The sequence below is a fragment of the Vombatus ursinus genome, unplaced genomic scaffold, assembly GCF_900497805.2.
Source record: "Vombatus ursinus unplaced genomic scaffold, bare-nosed wombat genome assembly UNPS02009770.1, whole genome shotgun sequence".
NCBI lineage: Eukaryota > Metazoa > Chordata > Mammalia > Diprotodontia > Vombatidae > Vombatus > Vombatus ursinus.
Window position 1 is genome coordinate 17,967,694 of NW_020949548.1, and position 19,691 is coordinate 17,987,384.

At 43.6% G+C, this 19,691-nt stretch overlaps 1 protein-coding gene across 1 annotated transcript in view; it reads right to left on the minus strand.

Moving 5' to 3' along the window:
* Positions 1-238: 238 nt before the first annotated feature.
* LOC114036216 (pleckstrin homology domain-containing family A member 7-like) overlaps positions 239-19,691 on the minus strand; it is a 45,375-nt gene continuing 25,922 nt past the window's right edge. Inside the window, exon 4 of the mRNA XM_027852659.1 lies at positions 239-368. Coding sequence (XP_027708460.1) covers positions 353-368 — 16 coding nt within the window. The 3' untranslated portion in view covers positions 239-352. The remainder of the gene's footprint in view (positions 369-19,691) is intronic.

The following is a 19,691-nucleotide window of genomic DNA, read 5'->3' on the forward strand; positions in this document are numbered from 1 at the left end:
ATACTGTTGTCTTACATTGAGCTTCCAGTCCACTAAACTCCTTCCACTAGATCTTTCACCAAATTGCTGTCTAGTCATGCCTAGATTTCCTTGGAATAAAGCTGGTTTAAAAAAAAAAATCTTAGTATAAGACTCTAACTTCATTTTGTATCAGAATCTGGATTAGAAGCAATGACCAGTCTTGATCCCAAAGGATGGGTGACAAAACACACTTCCATCCTTGTGGCAGAGAGGTGGTGAGTTATTGGTAGGAAATGCTGCATATGCTGTTAGATGAGGTCACTTTATTGGTTGGTTTTGCTCGACTGTTCCATCCTTTAAGGAAGACTAAGTATTATGTATCGCGGTAGAGTCAAGGGGAAGCAAATCTGAAATTAAAAGAAAATCAAATTAAATTTGACCTTATTAGATTCAATCTACAACTCTATTTCATTGAGGTTTTTTGTGGTTTTTTTTTTTTGGATCCTGAGTGTTTTCCAAAGCACTGACTAACTACTAACATCTCCAAATGTGATAAGCATGCCATCTGTGGCTTCATCCAAGTCTTTGATAAGAACATAGACTAGAAAAGGGCCAAGGACTGATCCTTGAGACATGAGTCACTATAGCCTCTCTATCTGTTACTGTCATCTGAAGTTCCAGCCAAGAGCCTCACTGATACTGACTGGCCTCCAATATTTGTCTACATTTGGGAGGATCCGTTAAGCGCCTTCACAGAGAAGCAGACCCATCTGCAAAATGGGTTTGCCAGTACCCAAGGACGAAAAGACACATGATGTGGGGAGGCGCCCTGTTTGCTATAGTCTTGCCTATTGCACACCAACCTTCCTGATCAAAAACAAGGCAACACATTATTTCTGACATCAAAGCAGAGTGATGCTTTAGAAAGAACACTGGCTCTGGAGTCAGGGGAGGTGGATTCAAATCCCACCAACTGCATGACCTTGGGCAAATCATTGTCATTTCCTGAGCCTCAGTTGCTACCTCCCCCAAAGTCCTTTCCAGATCTATAAGCTTATGAGTGGGAGGAAGAAAGATAATATAGTCTAAGGCAATAACCCAATGCTTTATTACCTAAAGCAAGCAGGCCTTGCAGAAGACAATCCTGGATAATTCAGATTCTGTAATTCTTAATCTTAATATCCTGAGTCCCCACAAGTGACATACCATACCAAAGGTATCCAAGAGGAAAATACACTATAGAAGTGGCAGCTATGTAGAGCTTTTACAGAAGCTGTTCCTTTAGGGGAGAAGAAATAATTAGTTCCTGAGTTTGGACCGCAGGCTATATCTTAGATCCTGGGCCCCCTTGGCATGATGATGTGGTTGAAGATGGAGAAGATGAGGAAAGAATCTCTAGATACATTTGGAGGGATGGCTTCAGACGCCATAGTCAGCCCTCTTGAAAGGCACAGACCAGGATTAATCTGTTCATTATCTTTTCCTTACCCTTCCCTAAACACTCAGTCTGGCTAAGTCACATCACATGGGAATAGTAGCTAAATCTCAGAAACCTACCAGGTATGTGGGGTGAGGAGAGAGAGAAGAAGCAACTATGTCTCTGAGGTTGTGAACCAGAGTGATCGGAGAAGAGGCGGAGAGGAGACGGGGATCTTGGTGCCTCGACAGAAGTCTGGAGGGGTAGCTTTAGTCGGGAAAAGGAAGTCTGGAATATTTTGTATTCGAGATGCCAACAGGGAACCTGGGTAGAAATGTCTGTCTGTGAGTTGTTGATGATGCACCACGATTCAAGCGAGAGGACAGAATTTCATCTGTGTAGAGAAGACCACGGAATCAGTAGGAAATGATGAGCTCACCAAGGGAGAGGGCAGTGAGGACATCCATGCCTAGGGAAGAGAGATGAAGATCCAGAAAAGAAGACTGGGAAGGTAAGACTGATAGGTAAGAGAACCCAGAGAGCACAACATCACAGAAACCAAGGGAAAAGAGTGTATCCTGAAGGAGAAGGTCCATGCTCCTAAGACAGGACCCACCCATAATCTTTTCCAAATTCCCATTGGTCCCCAAACTCCACTTCTTCCAAGGAGGCTTCCAAGGTTGAGCTAGATAAAAGTAATTGCTTCCCCAATGCTCCTTGCCTAGACTTGGGAGCCCTCAGTGCCTAATGCCCCTTGCAATTATGCCTTTTCCTTCTGAAAAGTGAAAGTTGGTATTTCTAAAATATTCTTATTCTGCGCATGTGACAGTATTTTCTTACTTTGGCCAAATGATGGTCTATTATTTTAAACTGTCAATATCTGAACCAACGTGTCAGAGACAGTAAGCTCCCAGAGGCCAAAGTGTGTGTGTGTGTGTGTGTGTGTCCCCTAGCTCTCTCTGTCTACACAGCCCCACAAAGACTATGCAAACACACATTTCATCACAGCTTTGGGTCCTGGCTTCGGCCCTGGCCGCAGGAGAAGGTAGCTCAGTTGCGTTGTTCTCATTATCAGGCTACTGCTGAGACAGACAAATGGGCTAGGTGGAATTCAATTCTCTCCTGGTCCGGGGAAGTCTGTTCTTTAGGGAATTTTCAGGTTAGATGGCAAGTGGTCTCACCTAGCTCCACCCAACCCCGCCCCTTTCTCCCTACTGAGGTGTGAGCACCCAGGTTTGTGCTCCTGGCTGGTTCAGTGACAACTTTCACTTTTCAGAATCCTCTGTTCTAACCATCCCCCTCCCCCCTTCCTCTGACTTGCCCTGGGCCTCAAACTATGAGCATGATGTCTAAAAAGCACAGGGAAGGTGAATATGGTTTTTAAAAATCCCAGAACCACAGTTCAGTTCTCAGAGACATAGCCAGACTAAGACCAATGACTCTTGGAACTCCAAAATTATAGAAAAACCTTAGAATTAGGAGACTTCGCTGATATGGCCACTACCATCCTGATCTCACAGCCAGCTCTGCCGAAGGAGTTGTCAACTCTTTTCACTACTAGGTGTCAAGTACCTGGGCCCATTAGTACTGGCATCAATACCACTCTCCCCACCACCCATCATGCCATTATGATATTGATGAAACAAAAATCCCTGGTTCTGCCTGCCTTGAGTACTCCAAGATCCATCATCTATTCCAAAAATACCACTAGAATTAAAAGAAAAAAGAAAAAAACACTGGGGGGGGGGGGGGGGGGGGGGGGGGGGAAAAGGACAAAGAGACTTTACTTTTTTTCTCTCAATTTGGGGGTGGGAAAATAGGGAAATGAGGAGGAGATGAATACCACAGCCCTGAGTTTCAGGGTGAAAAAATTCAATTAAAATTCATTCTGCGATAGCACAGCAGTGGCGTTTCAACAGTGCCCCATTGTCTCCATCTAAATACTCTGCCTACAGACCTGTAAGCGGGAAGCAAGCTGTCGTCATGGTGCTGGAATGTGGGGTTCTGCCTCTCACCAATGGCCGAAAGGAATGCCACTCACTCTCTCACTGTACCCATGCAGGTCGTGCCGGGTGAGGAGACCCATAGGCAGGACCGGTGGATGACAGAGGGTTATGGGAAGGGGACCTCGGATGGGTCAGAGCTGCCAGGTACAAGAGGGAGGCCAAGGTACACTGAATTTATGCAGCTCCAGTTAGGAAGGACAGGTGTCTCTGAGCTATTGGGACAAGAATTTCTTTTTAAAAAACAAACAAATGAAAATACATTGCTACCTTCATGGGGACCCAGAAGGAGGCATGTGGACTGTGGAAGGGGGTACCAGGCTCCTTTATGCACACTTTCTCTATCTCTAACAAGGTTTGAAGTATTTGGCTTGGGGCGTTGGGCCTGTCAGCAGCCCTTGGAGCTGGTGAGCTGCATAATTGAGGCCCCAGAGAACAATGAATGGCAGTGCCTCTGAGCTGAACTGCTCATAGGAAGGAAAATGACAGGCAGCAGAGGGACAGAAAGAAAGGACGGCTTTTATGGGGTGTGATGGGGGTGGGTAGGGGAGTCAGCCAAGAGCCCACACCCCTCCTGGAGCAGGGAGGCTGCAGAGGGGCCATCCCACATGAACTCATAGGATGTCTAAGGACTTTTTCAGCTCTGAAATGCCATGAATCTCTAAGACTTCTCCTAGGCCAGGGCCCAATCCCACCAGCAAAGCTGGAGGAGGGACAGACAGCTTCTTAAAGAACCATGTGGTTTATTCCCAGTCTCCTCCTATCTATTATGCACAATGCCTCTCCTCAACCGACCTTCCTAAAGTCAGCTACTGCTCTGATTCTCTCACTCTCCCGGGTAAGTACAAACTCTAACCCAACATTCAAGGTCTTGAACACTATGACCTCAGTCTCATCTTCTACTACTGCCCTAAAATTAGTCTGCTACAGGTAAACTACCTGTTGCTCCTTCAACACAACCTACCTCTGGGCATTTGCCCATGATGTTGGCACCTCCTAGAATTTCCTTTGTCTACATCTCTACCCAATGAAATACATACTACCAATCTTTGCCGGTGCAGCTCCAAATACCACTGCCTCCATGAAGCCCTCCTCAGTTTTAATCCCCAAATGACAAGGGATCCCTCCTTCTGAATCTCAACAGCACTCGATATGACCCTCATCACACACTACTGCAAACAAGAGTTATTTGTGTGTATATCTTATCTCCTCACCCAAACTGGCCTGTAAGCCCTCTGAGGTCGGGAATCCTGCCATATATCCCTGTTGCCTTGATGATGTCCACAGCAAAGGGCCTATACCCACCAAAGTCACTCCATGTTCCCTGAATTAAGCAGGAGGGAGGAAAACTCACAACAGGCAGTTCCTGATGGGGAGGTTAATAAGTAATCCAGATGACTGAGCTGACTGGGCTCAGTTTGGGAAGAGGGCACAGGCAGAATTAACCCCATACGCGCTGGATCTGGAGCTAACTCCCTCTTTCTGTGCTTGGGGGCCACCTTGTTATCCTACTCTAAAGAGATACACCACAGCAGGAAGGACTGAGCTGCCTCTCAGAGGTCCTCCAGTCCACTTACAGAGTCTCCTTCATTCTTCTTCAGGTTCCTCCCCTGACTCTCTGGACTTCTTGCTCTACGCCGTCTCAGCAGCCTTCTCTTCCTGAGAGATCACCCTGCCCTTGCAGCCCCTTCCCTTCCTGCGTCAGTTCCTTCCAGAGCTGCCATTTAAGGAAAGGACCCAGGCCTGCCATACTCACTCCTTCTTTCCTCTCTAGGCTGTACGACTGACTCTTCACGTCCTCATGAAGGTACCTCCTCTGTCCCTCGGCCTCCAGCTTTTCAGCTCCTTAAGGGAAGGGACTACATTTGTTTTGGAGTGCTTAGCACAGGGCATGGCACATAGCAGGGCAGCTAGGTGACACGCCAGACCTGTAGTCAAGAAGACTCCTGCTCTTCCTGAGTTCAAATTCAGCCTCAGACACTTACTAGCTCTGTGACCCTGGGCAAGTCACTTAACTCTGTTTGCCTCAGTTTTCTCATCTGTAAAATGAACTGGAGAAGGAAATGGCAAACCACTCCAGTATCTCTGCCAAGAAGAAGTTATCACTGTTGTTGTTATTTCAGACCTACCAGCAGATTAGGATCTGATAGGTAAGAGCTCCTGGGGATGCAATGTCCCTCTTTCTCTCTTTTGGCCTGCACCATTACTGTCTGCAAGTCTCCCAAATATTGCTTTTTCCACTGGGGAGGCTGAGAATCTGAGCCGGAGATGAAGATAGAGAAGGCAAGGAAGGAACAGTAGAAGAAGGATCCCTTCTCCCTGTTCCCTCACAGAAGTGCCAGTCACTCTCCCCCTTGGGGATACACACTGGGAGGTCACTCAAGTCAAAGCATTTTTCCATGGAGAGACCTTGGGACCGGCTGCCGAGAGCCTCTGTTGGAAGCGAGCAAGGGTCACTGAGGGGGCAGGCTGGGCTGCCGGCTCCAGGCTAGGAATTTCAGACATGTCAGAGAAGAACTCCCAGGCAACATTTAAGCGGCTTCCTCTTTCATTTGCTGGGCGACCTTGGCCTAGTGGCTTAACCTCTCTATGCTGATAGTTCCCATCGACCTTTAAATGACCATAATAATTTAATATATGATAAACCCAAAAATTTGAGTTTTTGGAACAAAAACTCATTATCTGACAAAAACTGCTGGTAAAACTGGAAAACAGTATGGCAGAAACTAGGTGTAGACCAATATCTCACACTGTATATAAAATGAGTACATGATTTACACATAGAGTGATACCCTAAACAAATTAAGAGAGCACAGAATAGTTTATCTGTCAGACTTATGGGTAAGAAAAGAATTTAGGAAAAGAAGATATAGAGAGCATTACAAAATGTAAAATTGATACTTTTGATTATATAAAATTAAAAAGTTTTTTTCACAAACAAAACCAATGCAACCAAAATTATATGAAAAGCAAAAAAGTTGGGGGAAAATTGAAACAAGGATCTCTGATAAAGGCCTCATTTCTCAAACATATAGAAAACTGAGTCAAATTTATAAAAATATAAGTCATTCTCCAATTGATAAATGGTCAAAGGATACGAACAGGCAGTTTTCAGACAAAGAAATCAAAGCTATCTACAATCATATGAAAAAATGCTCTAAATCACTATTGATCAGAGAAATGCAAATTAAAACAACTCTGAGGTACCACCTCACACCTATCAGAGTGGCTAACACGACAAAAAAGGAAAAAGTTGAATATTGGATGGGATATGGGAAAACTGGGATACTAATGCACTGTTGGTGGAGTTGTGAACTGATTCTACCACTCTAGAGAGCAATTTAGAACTATTCCCAAAGGACTATAAAACTGTGCAAGGACCTATTTATACAAAAATATTCATAGCAGTTCTTTTTGTGGTGGCTAAGAATTGGAAATCAAATGGATGCCCATCAATTGGGGAATGGCTATACAAACTGGTACATGATTAAAACGGAATATTATTGTGCAATATGAAATGATAAACTGGATGATTTCAGAAAAACCTGGAAAGATTTACAAGAACTGATACATAGTGAAATGAACAGAACCAAGAGAACGTTGTACACAGTAACAGCAATATTGTTCAATGAAGAACTATGAATAGCTATGCTCGGCAATACAATGATCCAAGACAATCCCAAAGGACTAATGAGGAAGCATACTACCAGCCTCCAGAGAAAGAACTGATATTGATTGAATATAAATTTAAAGACTAAAGCTATTTTTCACTTTCTTTCTTTCATTTTTTTTCTATTCAAGTCTTCTTGCACAAAATGACTAATATGGAAATGTTTTACATAATTGCACACATATAACCTATATTTGATTCTTACTGTCTCAAGGAGGGGGGAAGGGAAAAAGGGAGGAAGGGACAGAATTTGGAACTCAAAACTTTAAATAAAAATGTTAAAAAAATATTTTTAAAGTAATCTGAGCAAGCATGTGTTGAATGAATGAGTAAGATCTGTCCTGACACTGTCCTGAGGTGGCTCAAGAGAAGCCTTGGCTAGACCCTGGCACACAATCAGAACCCGGAGGTACTAATGCCCTGGAACTCCAGTGCCAAAAGGAGTGGATGTTTTAAAAAATCCATCAAATTAATTGTCCCAAATGGGAAATTTACAAGGCTTCCTATCGACTCCTGCCAAACCAAGGGTATTGAATAATCTCTCTGGGGCCCTAATCTCCTGAGAAAGAATGTGTACATGTTAATCTTTTTCCCTGGGGAAGGGACTGGGACATTCCATGCATCCCCCCAGAGCCTAATAATCTGGACCAGTAAGGAAAGAGATCTGCAGGACCCAATCCTGGTAAACAACTTCCCCTCAGAGACAGCCTTCCACAACAACTCCAGCCAGGAGAGAAAGTGGCATCTGTGCCAACTCATGACTTAAAGCGAGTTGATCTAACCTGGAAAGGGGAACTAGACTAGGATGTATGCTCTGGGCTGGGTCTTTGGACCATTGCCTATCTATCCTATGAATAAAAGGGAGCTGAGTTTAAAATATTCTTTAGAGAGACTCCATTATAAAAGAAGTCTGTGCTCATCTCATTCTATAAGTCCCTAAAAGCCTACAATCTCTCCATGTATGCCCTCTGTTGCCTGACAGAGTTCAGCCTCATACATTGATTTAAAACGTTATCCTCCAAGAAAGGGGTTCATCAATTTTGTTTCCTGACACATGTAAGGCGACTGGGAAAATAATAATAATAATAACTAGCCTTTATATAGCATTTTCATATTTGCAAAGTACTTTACAAATATTATCTCATTTGATCTCACAATAACCCTGGGAGGTAAATGTTATTTTTACAGATGAGTTAGCCAATAAGCATTTATTGAGCACCTACTGTATGCTGAGCGTTGTGCTAAGTGCTATAGATACAAAGAAAAAGTAGAAATAGGCCTTATGTTCTCATGGAGGAGTCAACATAAACACACACACATATTATTCATTTTTGTGTACCAAAATTTAGCAAAGAAAGGTAAAAGACAGCCCCTGCCCCGAAGGAGGTCACAGCCATATGAGAGAGAAAACAGGCAAACAGCTATGATGTGCAAACAAGATAGATACAAGGTAAATTGGAGATAACCAGCAGAGGGACGGCTGGAAGATTACGGAGGCCTGAGAAAGGCTTGGGCTGAGACTTGAGGGAATCCTGGGAAGCCAAAAGGCAGAGATGATGAGAGAGAGAGTTCCAGACATGGGGGACGGCCAGGGAAAATGCCCATAGTCAAGAGATGGAGAGTCCTCTCTGAGGAAGAGCAAGGAGGCCAGTGTCACTGCATCACTAACTGAGGCTTGAGAGTGTATGAGGCAAGATTCAAACCCAAGTCCAGGCTATCCACTATGCCGCCGCCTGCTGGCCTCACCATCCTCCCTGCCCAAAGTCCAAGACAGAGAAACAGAGACACTCCTCCCAACATCCCTGGCACTCAAAGAAGTTTCCTAGATGCCGTAACCAGGGCCACCTTCCTTAAACACACAAGAGCTCCCTAGTGACACCTGACAGGTGAACTATTGACCCTTTCACACATACAACCAGGAAGAGCCCGGTTGGAGGGACCTAGGCAAAAAGCTCGGGTGATCTTCTACAACACAAACAGAAGCAGTGTCTAGAACCAGAAGCAACTTTCCCTGGAAGGAAGCAAGTTCCTTGAGGACAGGGGACGTGTTATTTTGGGCTCTGTATCTTGAGTAGGGTAGAGACAAAGTCAGCCTTAGGAAAATGGCTTTGGCAACTGCGTGGAATAGGGACTGGTGAGGAGAGAACGTGGCAGGAGAGAGAGAGACCAGGTATGAAGCTGATGCAATAACCCACAGTAGAGACAATCAAAGTTTTACTAACAATAATATTAAAAAGAGCTGAAATTTATCACAAGAATAATACACCATGACCAGGTAGGATTTAGATCAGGAATGCAGGACTGGCTCAACATGAGGAAAACTATCAGCATAACTGATCATATCAACAACAAAACTAACAGAAACTAACAGATCATCTCAATAGATGCAAAAAAAGCTTTTGACAAAATACAACACTCATTCCTATTAAAAACACCAGAGAGCATAGGAATAAATGGAGTTTTCCTTAAAATAATAAGTAGCATCTACCTAAAACCCTCAGCGAGTATCATAGGTAATGGGGATGAGCTAGAAGCATTTCCAATAAGATCGAGGGTGAAACAACTATGTCCATTATCACCACTGTTGTTCAATATGGGACTGGAAACATTGGCTTTAGCAATAAGAGAAGAAAAAGAAATTGAAGGTATTAGAATAGGCAAAGAAGAAACAAAGTTATCACTCTTTGCAGATGATATGATGATATACTTAGGAAATACTGAAGAATAAAGTAAAAAACTACTTGAAATAATAAACAACTCTAACAAAGTTGCAGGCTATAAAATAAACCCACATAAATCATCAGCATTTCTATATATTATCAACAAAGCCCAACAGCAAGAGATAGAAAGAGAAATTCCATTTAAAGTTACTGTAGACATTATAAAATATTTAGGAGTCTACCTACCGAAATAAGCTCAGGAACTATATGAACACAATTACAAAACACTTTTCATACAAAGTCAGATCTAAATAATTGGAAAAACATCAGTTGCTCATGGGTAGGCTGAGCTAATATAATAAAAATGACAATTCTACCTAAGCTAATTTACTTATTCAGTGTCATACCAATCAAACTATCAAAAAATTAATTTATAGAGCTAGAAAAAATAATAACAAGATTCATTTGGAAGAACAAAAGATCCAGAATATCAAGGGAACTAATGAAAAGAAATGCAAAGGAGGGTGGTCTAGGCATCCCAGATCATAAATTGTATTACAAAAAAGGAATCATCAAAACTACTTGGTACTGGCTGAGAAACAGAGTGGTGGATCAGTGGAATAAGTGAGGTATGTAAGACACAGTAGTCAATGACTATACTAATCTACTATTTGAAAAACCCAAATACCCCAGTTTCTGGGATAAGAACTCACTATTTGACAAAAACTGCTGGGAAAACTGGAAAAGAGTATGGCAGGGCAGCTAGGTGGTACAGTGGATAGAGCATCGGCCCTGAAGTCAGGAGGACCTGAGTTCAAATCCAGCCTCAGACCAAACACTTGACACTTCTTAGCTGTGTGACCCTGGGCAAGTCACTTAACTCCAATTGCCTTAAAAAAAAAAGAGTATGGGAGAAACTAGGCATGGACCAAAATCTCACGCCATGTACCAAAATAAAGTCAAAATGGGCTCATGATTTTGATATAAAGGCTAAAACTATAAGCAAACTGGGAGAGCAAGGAATAGTTTACCTATCAGATTTATGGAGAACAGAAGAATTTATGACCAAACAGGAGATAGAAAACATTATGAAATGCAAAATAGATAATTTTGATTACATTAAATTGAAAAGTTTTTACACAAAGGCAATTCAACCAAGATTAGGAGGGAAGCAGAAAATTGAGAAAGAATTTTTACAACCAGTGTCTCTGATAAGGGCCTCATTTCTAAAATATATAGAGAACTAAGTCAAATTCATAAGAATACAAGTTGTTCCCCAATTGAGAAATGGTCAAAGGATGTGAACAGGCAGTTCTCAGATGAAGAAATTAAAGCTATCTATAGTCATGAAAAAATGCTCTAAATCACTACTGATTGGAGAAATGAAAATCAAAACAACTTTGAGGTACCACCTCACATGTATCAGACTGGCCAACATGATAAAACAGGAAAATGATAAATGTTAGAGAAGATGTGGGAAAATTGGAACAGTAATGTATTGTTGGTGGAGTTGTGAAATGATCCAACCATTCTGGAAAGCAATTTGGAACCATTCCCAAAGAGCTATAAAAATGTGCATACCCTTTGACCCAGCAATAGCATTTCTAGGGCTGTATCCCAAAGAGATCATAAAAATGAGAAAAGGACCCACATGTACGAAAATATTTAGAGCAGCTCTTTCTGTGGTAGTCAAGAATTGGAAATTGAGAGGATGCCTATCAATTGGGGAATGGCTGAACAAATTGCGGTATATGAATGTAAGGGAATACTATTGTGCTATAAGAAATGATGAGCAAGCAGAAAAACCTGGAAAGTTGTGTACGGACTGATGCTGAGGGAAGTGAGCAGAACCAGGAGAACATTGTACACAGTAGCAGCCACATTGCATGATGACTAACATTGACCCTTCTCAGCAATGCAAGGATCTAAGACATCTCCAAAAGCCTCATGGTGGAAAATGCTATCCACATCCAAAGAAAGAACAATGGAGTTTGAATGCAGATCGAAGCATACTATCTGCTGTTTTTTTTCTTCTGTTTTGTTTCCTCTTTCTTGTGGTTCCTCCTATTGGTTCTAATTCTTCTTTACAACATGACTAATGTGAAAATATGTTTCATAGGAATGTATATGTATAGCCTATATCAGATTGCTCACAGTCTTGAGGAGGGAGGGGGAGAAAAATTTAAAACTCAAAAGCTTATGGAAGTGATTATCGATAAATCAAAATAAATTTAAAAAATTTTTAAAAGACCTGACATTTATATTTTGCTTGTAAGTTTTGCAAAGTATTGTACATGCATTACAGAGGAGGAAAGGAGTTAACCCTAAGGGTGGGGGGTAGGGAGGAAGAGAAGGACAGATGAAAACCCAAGTCCCAGGAGAACTGAAAACAAGTCACAGGTCTAGTGAGGTCAATCCAGTACCCACACCCACACCAACACACCCTCAGGGCCATAACTCATTCAAGTTAGAAAGCCTAGTCAAAGATCAAGGGAAGGAGGGAAGCTTGGGAAACGTGATCAAGCTTTCCCAAAAGACACAGGGATGATCCTTCAGTTCATTCTTGGAAGCAAAAGTCAAGAATCAGAGGAGGCAGCCCTCCTTATGGGAGAGGGGATAAAAGGGGCAGGGGGGTGGGGGTCTGAAGGAATGTTCACTGACTCACTACAGTGGGAGGGAGTCTAAGAAGCCCTAGTTGATGACCCTGGGATTCACTGGGCCCTTAATCTCTTAGCATAAACTAACCTTTGGAGGTACAACCCTTACTTCTTCCCCTGAGGAAGGGCCTAGGGGAGACTTGGGTTCTTTGCCTATGTGAAACTGGGTGGGGGAGGTGTAGGAACTGTCCAGACTTTAATGGTGCCCCATTCTCCCCCATTTGCAAAATGAGGAAAAAACACAAGGACATGGGATATGTCACAGTCAGCAAGAGGTAAAAAGATTCCTTAAAATGGCCTTTGAGGCCCTCAAAGTCTCTCTGGTCCCCCACCCCTACCCATCCCCACCTGTCACTCAGCTTATCTAAATCCTATTCATCCTTCAGGGCCCAGCTCAGACTCTGCCTCCTTCCTCTGGCTCACTTTCTCTCCTGTCTGACCACCTGTAACCCTTTCATCTGTGCCTCTCTTTCTCACATCCAACACAGAATGCCCATAACCCACATCTTTCCCAGTAGGCTATCCTTCCCTTGGGCATAGGGATTTTTAAAAAAAATATATTTCAAACTCCTACCTGCCTCACTGGCATAGGCTGAGTAGTGGAAAGTTATTAAATAATGATAACAACCTAGAGAGGAAACCTCAAAGCAAGGGAGATGTGGGTTCAAGTCTCACATGCAACACTATGTTTTTGTGCCTTAAGAACTCTGATCAAAGCAATGACCATGATTCCAGAAGACTGATGAGAAAACATGCTGCCCACCCATGGACTCAGGGTACAGAAGGAGACACATATTTTTGGACACGTCAATGCAAGACTTTGGTTCTTTCAAATATACATATTTGTTATATGAGTTGCTTTTTTTCCCTAAGACCTAAGAATTGAGAGAAAGAAAACAAATGCCTTTTTAATTGAAAAAAAAAAAGTTTTTTTAAAATCAAACAAGTCACAAAAGGGAATGTTTATATATACATATATATATATATTTTTAATTTGGGGCTTTATTGTTGCACTATATCTAGAACACTGTAGGTGGTTTTGGTTTTGGGGAGTTTTGTTTTTGCAAAAGTATTTTATTTAAAAATTTTAATACACAGAAACAGAGACTGTATTACTCTGGCTGACTCACTTAATCTCTAGGGGTTCTAGGTAAACCCCTTTAAACTATAAATTCCAAATAAGTTGCCAACCTACATTAGCAGAGAGAGTTTTTCTCCCATAGGAATTCCCATTACTAATGAAATCCCAGACTCATTACTAATAAGCCCAGTCTCTAGCCCTAATAATAATTCACATGTCATTGAAAGAAACCTTAGAAATCATCTGTCTCCAGGAGTGGGGAACCTGCGGCCTCAAGGCCACATGTGACCCTTTAACCGAATCCATACTTCACAGAACAAATCCCCTTAATAAAAGGATTTGTTTTGGAAAACTTGGACTCAGTCAAAGGGTTGCACTTGAGTACCTACCGGGTCACAGTTTCCCCACCTTGACTAACCCCACAGTCATACCCAGAACTTCTGATTCAAAATCTAGAACTCTCTTCAGGGTTCTAGACTTTAAGGTTTTTTTTTTACAAGTCCATTTTTCACAACAACCCTATGAGGTAACTAGTGCAGGCAGTACTATTATCCCCATTTACAGATGAGATAACTGAAGCTTTGAGAGGTTTAAGTAACTTGTCCATAGGTCCAAAGCTAGTATGCGTCTGAATGGAATGGACACCTAGCGGGTCTCCATCCTCCCAAGTCCAACAAGTTCTTTCCGTGGTCATCTTGCCAGGCTGTACTGAGAAGATATCACCCTTGCACAAACAGGGAAATATTCCAAGATGATCCCTAAGCCTCTACTTCTTCCTTCTTCCTTGGTCCTGAGGAAGTACTTGAGAGCTCTATAGCTCTTAGTAAATGGAAGGAACACTAGTCTGAGAGTCCAGATCTGAGTTCTAGTCTTGGCTCTGACAACAGCTCCCAGGGTGACCTTGAGGACATGACTTCCTCTCTCTTTGTTGTTCAGTCATTTCAGTCATGTCTGACTCTCCATGACCCCATTATTGGGGTTTTCTTGGCAAAGATACTGCAGTGGTTTGCCATTTCCTTCTCCAGTGCGTTTTACAGATGAGGAAACTGAGGCAAACAGGGTTAAGTGACTTGCCCAGAGTCACACAGCTACTACGTGTCTAAGGCCACATTTGAACTCAGGAAGATGACTCTTCCTGACTCTAGGCCCTACATTCTATCCACTCCACCACCTACCTCCCACCTTTATGGAAGAGCCATTCCCCAGTGGATCCTGAGCCAGATTTGAGGATTATTTAGGGATTTCCACTAGCCAGATTTTCTTACTTTCTATGCCAATGATTGTGAATCAACAGGTAAGCACTTAGACAGGAGCCCTACTGTGTCCTTGTCTGGATGCTGGGCTGGGGAAGACAAGAGGAAATCAGAATCTGCCCTGAAGGGGCTCCCACTCAGGTAGAAGATACTAGACAAGAGAAACTACCAGTAACGGTCTATTACCAAGTACTAAGTTGTGTGAGATAGACCACAGAGATCAAAAGAAGAGAGGACAAATCACCATGGGCTGAGTCCTCAGGAGAGCTTCCTAGAAGACAGGCTGGGCTTTAAAGGCCCAGCAGGGTTTGGCCTGGGAGGGAGGGAGGGAAGACAGAGATATTTCCATCAGGAGGAACCAGTGAGAAGTAAAGCCTAGAGGAGTGGGGGGGGGGGGAATGGAGGCTTTTCCTTCTCTCTTGAGAAGGAGGCATTAAGGATGGTCAGGTGCATGTTTGTGTTCTGTTTCCTTGCCTGGTTCTTGAGACAGCCAAAGCTATGAAGTATTTAAAATGCAGGCCAAGCCTTGAAACAAACAGCCAGAGGAGGGGAGATTTTAATGGAGCTCAGGGGAGCCCAAGAGCCGGGGCTCTGGGGGATCTTCCCAGCAGCCCTTTCTCCCCAGATCCTACAATGACACTGAGAGGTGTCCTCTCTCTTCCGAGGCAGGAGCATTCATCCAAGTGTCCTGGCCCAGACTTTGAGCCCAGTAGCTCAGGACAATCCTGGGATGTTCTACAAGTATTATTTATTAAGGGTTTACCATGCTAGGCCCTGAGGGAGATAACAAAGGGTAAACATGACTTGGTCCCTGCTCCACCAAGAGCACACAGCTAGAGAAGAGAGGAAAAAACCTAAAGGAGACAATTAAGTAGACTTGGGTAACTGGATAGTCAAGGTAAAGAGGGCAAACTCAAAGGTAACACCAAGATCTCATCTGTGGGAGACAGAGCGAGTAATGACACTACAAACAAAGAGATTGAAGCAAAATTAAATTAAATTAAAAGGCAGGTTGGAGGGGGAGGGAAGCTCAGTTCTGGACCCAGTGAATTTGAGATGCTAGTGGGCCATCCATCCCAGGTCAGATGTCCTGGAGGAAGCTGGAGATGAGAGTTGGGACAGAGAGAGAGTTGTTTGGAGTATGAAGGTGAAAAAGGTCAAACAGTCAGGGAATGCCATGGAGAGAGAGCCTGAGCTGAATAGTCGTATTTAGGATTAAAATTAAATATTAAAATCATAATAATAAAATACAAATAAATAAAATATAAAATTATAATAAAAATTTAAAAATTAAAATGAAATTAAAACATTTTTAAGTTCTTGCATTTCACAGAAGTTTGGAGGGGCAGCTTGATAGTGCAGTGCTAGGGCCCTGGGCTGGGAATCAGGAAGACTTGTGTTCAGGAGTTCAAATCCAGCCTCAGGCACTTGCTAGCTATGTGACCCTGGGCAAGTCACTTAAGCCAGTTTGCCTCAGTTTCCCCATCTGTAAGGAGCTGAAAAAGGAAATGGCAAACTATGCCAGTATCTTTGCCAAGAAAACCCCAAAAGGGGTCATGGAGAGTCAGACAGGACTGAAAAAGTTTGGAACAACCTGGAACAGTAGAACCCTAGAGAATCAGAGCTGAAAAGGACCCCTCACTTTACAAATGAGGCAAGATTCAGGCTCAAAAGGAGGTCAGAAAACTTAATGGCAGAGCTAGAATGAGAACCCAAGCCTCCTGGCTCCTAGTTTTTTAACAGGAGACAATTACGATACAACAGAGTTGGAAAATCTGAGTTCAAATCCTACCCCTGACACTCAGTATCTGTGTGACCTTGGGTAAGTCATGGAAACTACCAGGACCTCAGTTTCCTCAGCTGTTAAAGGAGGAGGTTGGACTAGACAGTCTCTCAGTCATCTCAGAGTGGCAGCTAGATGGTGCAGTGGATAGAGCCCAGGGCCTGGAGGCAGGAAGACCTGAATTCCAGTCCAAAATCAGACACTTAACTAGCTTTGTGACCCTGGGCAAGTCACTTAATCTCCATTTGCCTCTGTTTCCTCAAATGCAAAATGAGAAAAATAACAGCACCTACCATCACATGAGACAGTATTTGAAAATCCTTTTACTAAGGGGATTTGATCTGTGAAGTTTGGATTCAGTCAAAGGGCCACACTTGAAAACCTAGAGGGCCACATGTGGCCTCGAGGCTACAGGTTCCCCACCCCTGGGCAAGGATTTATAAATGCCCACAGCATTGTCCTCAACCGTAGCCAGGTTTGCCCATGTACAGTCTCAGCCACTGTCTACGGAACCCTTCACACCTAAGACAATCTTGTGAAAAGAGACCGTTTCCAATCAAACAACGAGCATTTATTAAGTGCTTACTCTGTATCAGACACTGTTATGTATCTTTGTAGCTAAGCGCAGTGAGATCAGGCCGGCATAGCTGGGTATGTCCTGTGCATACATCCAGGGTATGGTACGTGCTCTTGGGGGACAAAATGATCTCTTACAGAAGATAACAGATTAAAAACCTACATACACACAGAAAATGTACATACAGCACATCACAAAGTCTACATGTGTCTACACTTCATGATGCCCAAATACAGAGAAATGTTTTGGGGGGGGGGCACCTCTCAAGGCCATACCAAGAGTTACCTCTTGTACCCTTTGTCAAAGGGCCAAGAGAGCCCAGGCAGAGCTTAGCCCCATGCCTTCCATCTACCTCACCCTCAGGCCACCTCTAGGAGCAAAACCCAGAGCCACAGAGCTGAACAAAGAGTGATGATCCTCTTTGCTAGTTTAAAAAAAAAAAAAGTCACTCTCCACTCCTTCCCACCTCTGTCTCACTACAGGCACAAAAGACAGAAGAGAACAAATAAGAGAACACAGGCCCCCCCCCCCCCGACTTCAGGCGTCTCTCCCCACAGTCACAACTTCAGGCAGAAGACTCGTGTGCACTGGAGAGCCCATTGGGCAGGGAAGATCTTCTGCCAGACAGGAAGCCCCCCTGGCAGCCAGATCTCTGCCATCCTGCCATCTGCCTGGGAACCCCCAGCAAGGCCTTCCAAAAGGTGGCACTGATCTGCCCCAGGCAAAGGACATCAGTGGGTCTTAGGCTCGGAAGAAATGCTTCTTGTCAATTGCAGGTGAGGGAGAAGCATGGACCTTCCATGGCCCAGCCTGGCCCTTTCTAAACCTTGTTTACAGGTACTGGTGATGCCTTCTCATAGCATGGCTATCCAACGTACTAACCTCCACCTAGACCACACTGTCCAGGAGAACATAATCCAAGTAGGACAACAGGAATGCAGAGACCCCTTCCTCTGGCCCTTCTCAGTCCTGATGAACCCCAGGGACAAGCTCCTTGCTCTGAGAAAGCTTCAGAGGTGGCATACAGTGTGCTTACATGTACCCATGGTCCGTGTGCAGACTGAAAACCTTTTAACTTAGAGGCATGATGACTTTACACAGAACCCGGCACATTGAAGACTCTTAATAAATGTTATTTGATTGACTGAGTGATGGCAGCAGGCTGTATTTTCCTGATAAGGGGAACTGGACTTTTTTTCTTTTCTTTTTAAACAGTTAATTCTGCTAGCTTTGGGGCTCAGTTTACCTTCTCATCTATAGCAGTCATTCTCCCTTAGCTGAAACCAAGAAAAAAGAGACCAGGAAAGAAAAAAGTGTTCAGAGCCTAGATTTTATGTAAATTGTCTTCAGCGTCATCCTCTGTGCCCCGGGCTCTGTTGCAGCCATCCATGTCTCCAGTGATGACCTGAGGTAGCCAAACGGAGGGTACTTCCATATTGCTGCCTCAGTGCTCAGGCTAGGATGTGAATAAGGTCCGGGGCACAAAGAGCAATGTAAACAGCCATCCTAAACAAACAGACTGTTTGGGTCAGAAAGTTAGAGTTCATAAGCACGTACTGACTTTACAAAGTCCCTGCATTAAAACACCCACAGTAATTCATCTGTATCCAGTGACTAAGAGAAATCAGGATGAATAAAGGGGGAAAAAGGCAGCAGGCATATGATGAATTTACCACCTTCTTCCCTTTCTGATCCCTCACCTGTTGTCTCTTCCCAGGTGTGCTAGGAAGGCAAGGGGGAGGGGATGGGGCTGCCAGCTGAGCACCAACCCCAAGCTAAGAGGGAGGGACAAGTGAGAGGGTGACACAGAAGCCAACAGGTTGTCAATGCCCCAGGCAGTGGAGAGGCTGGCAGAGAGGAGCTGGGGAGAGGCTCGAACTTTGAAAGGGGGTTCAGTTTTAAGTAGGACACCCCGGATGGATGTCATTATCTCCATCCCTTTCTATTTTTAAGCCAGGAGTACTGCCAGCCTCCGGTATGAGTTACACGGTTCCTTATCGGTTAGACGGCCAGCATCACTGGCAATCTGTCCCTTGTCTTCATCTGCTGGATGCTCGCCCTCTCCCAGAACAGGAAGAGCTGGGCCAGCATTCTCCCTCCCCTCAGGCTCCAACCTACTTTCTCTAGCCAGGCCCCTGGAGACACTCATCCTGAGCTGGGACTGGTGCCTCAAATATTCACCCAAATCAAAGAACCAACCTTCAGCTTGATGCCTTTCTTACCGAAATGATGATGTCATCTAACCTTCACACACACCCCTATACCCTCAACCAACTCTTGATTATGGTGGTCTCACTACTTTGAATGGCTTCTTGGAGGCCTTTTCCAAGACCTATCTACAATTAAAAGTCCACCTCTTCCAAGAAGCTTTTTATGACCACTCCAACTCACAGTGGAAATGATAATAGTAATATTCTTATTAATAAAAATAGTTAACATTTCTATAGAAATTTACTCTTTTGCAAAGAGCTTTACACATCATGCCATTAGATCCTCACAACAACCCTGTGAGATAGGTGCTATTATCATCACTTTCACAGATGAAGAAACTGAGGCTGAGAGAGACTCAGCCAGGGTCACATAGCTAGTAAGTGTCTTAGGCAGATTTGAACTCAGGTGTTCCTGACTC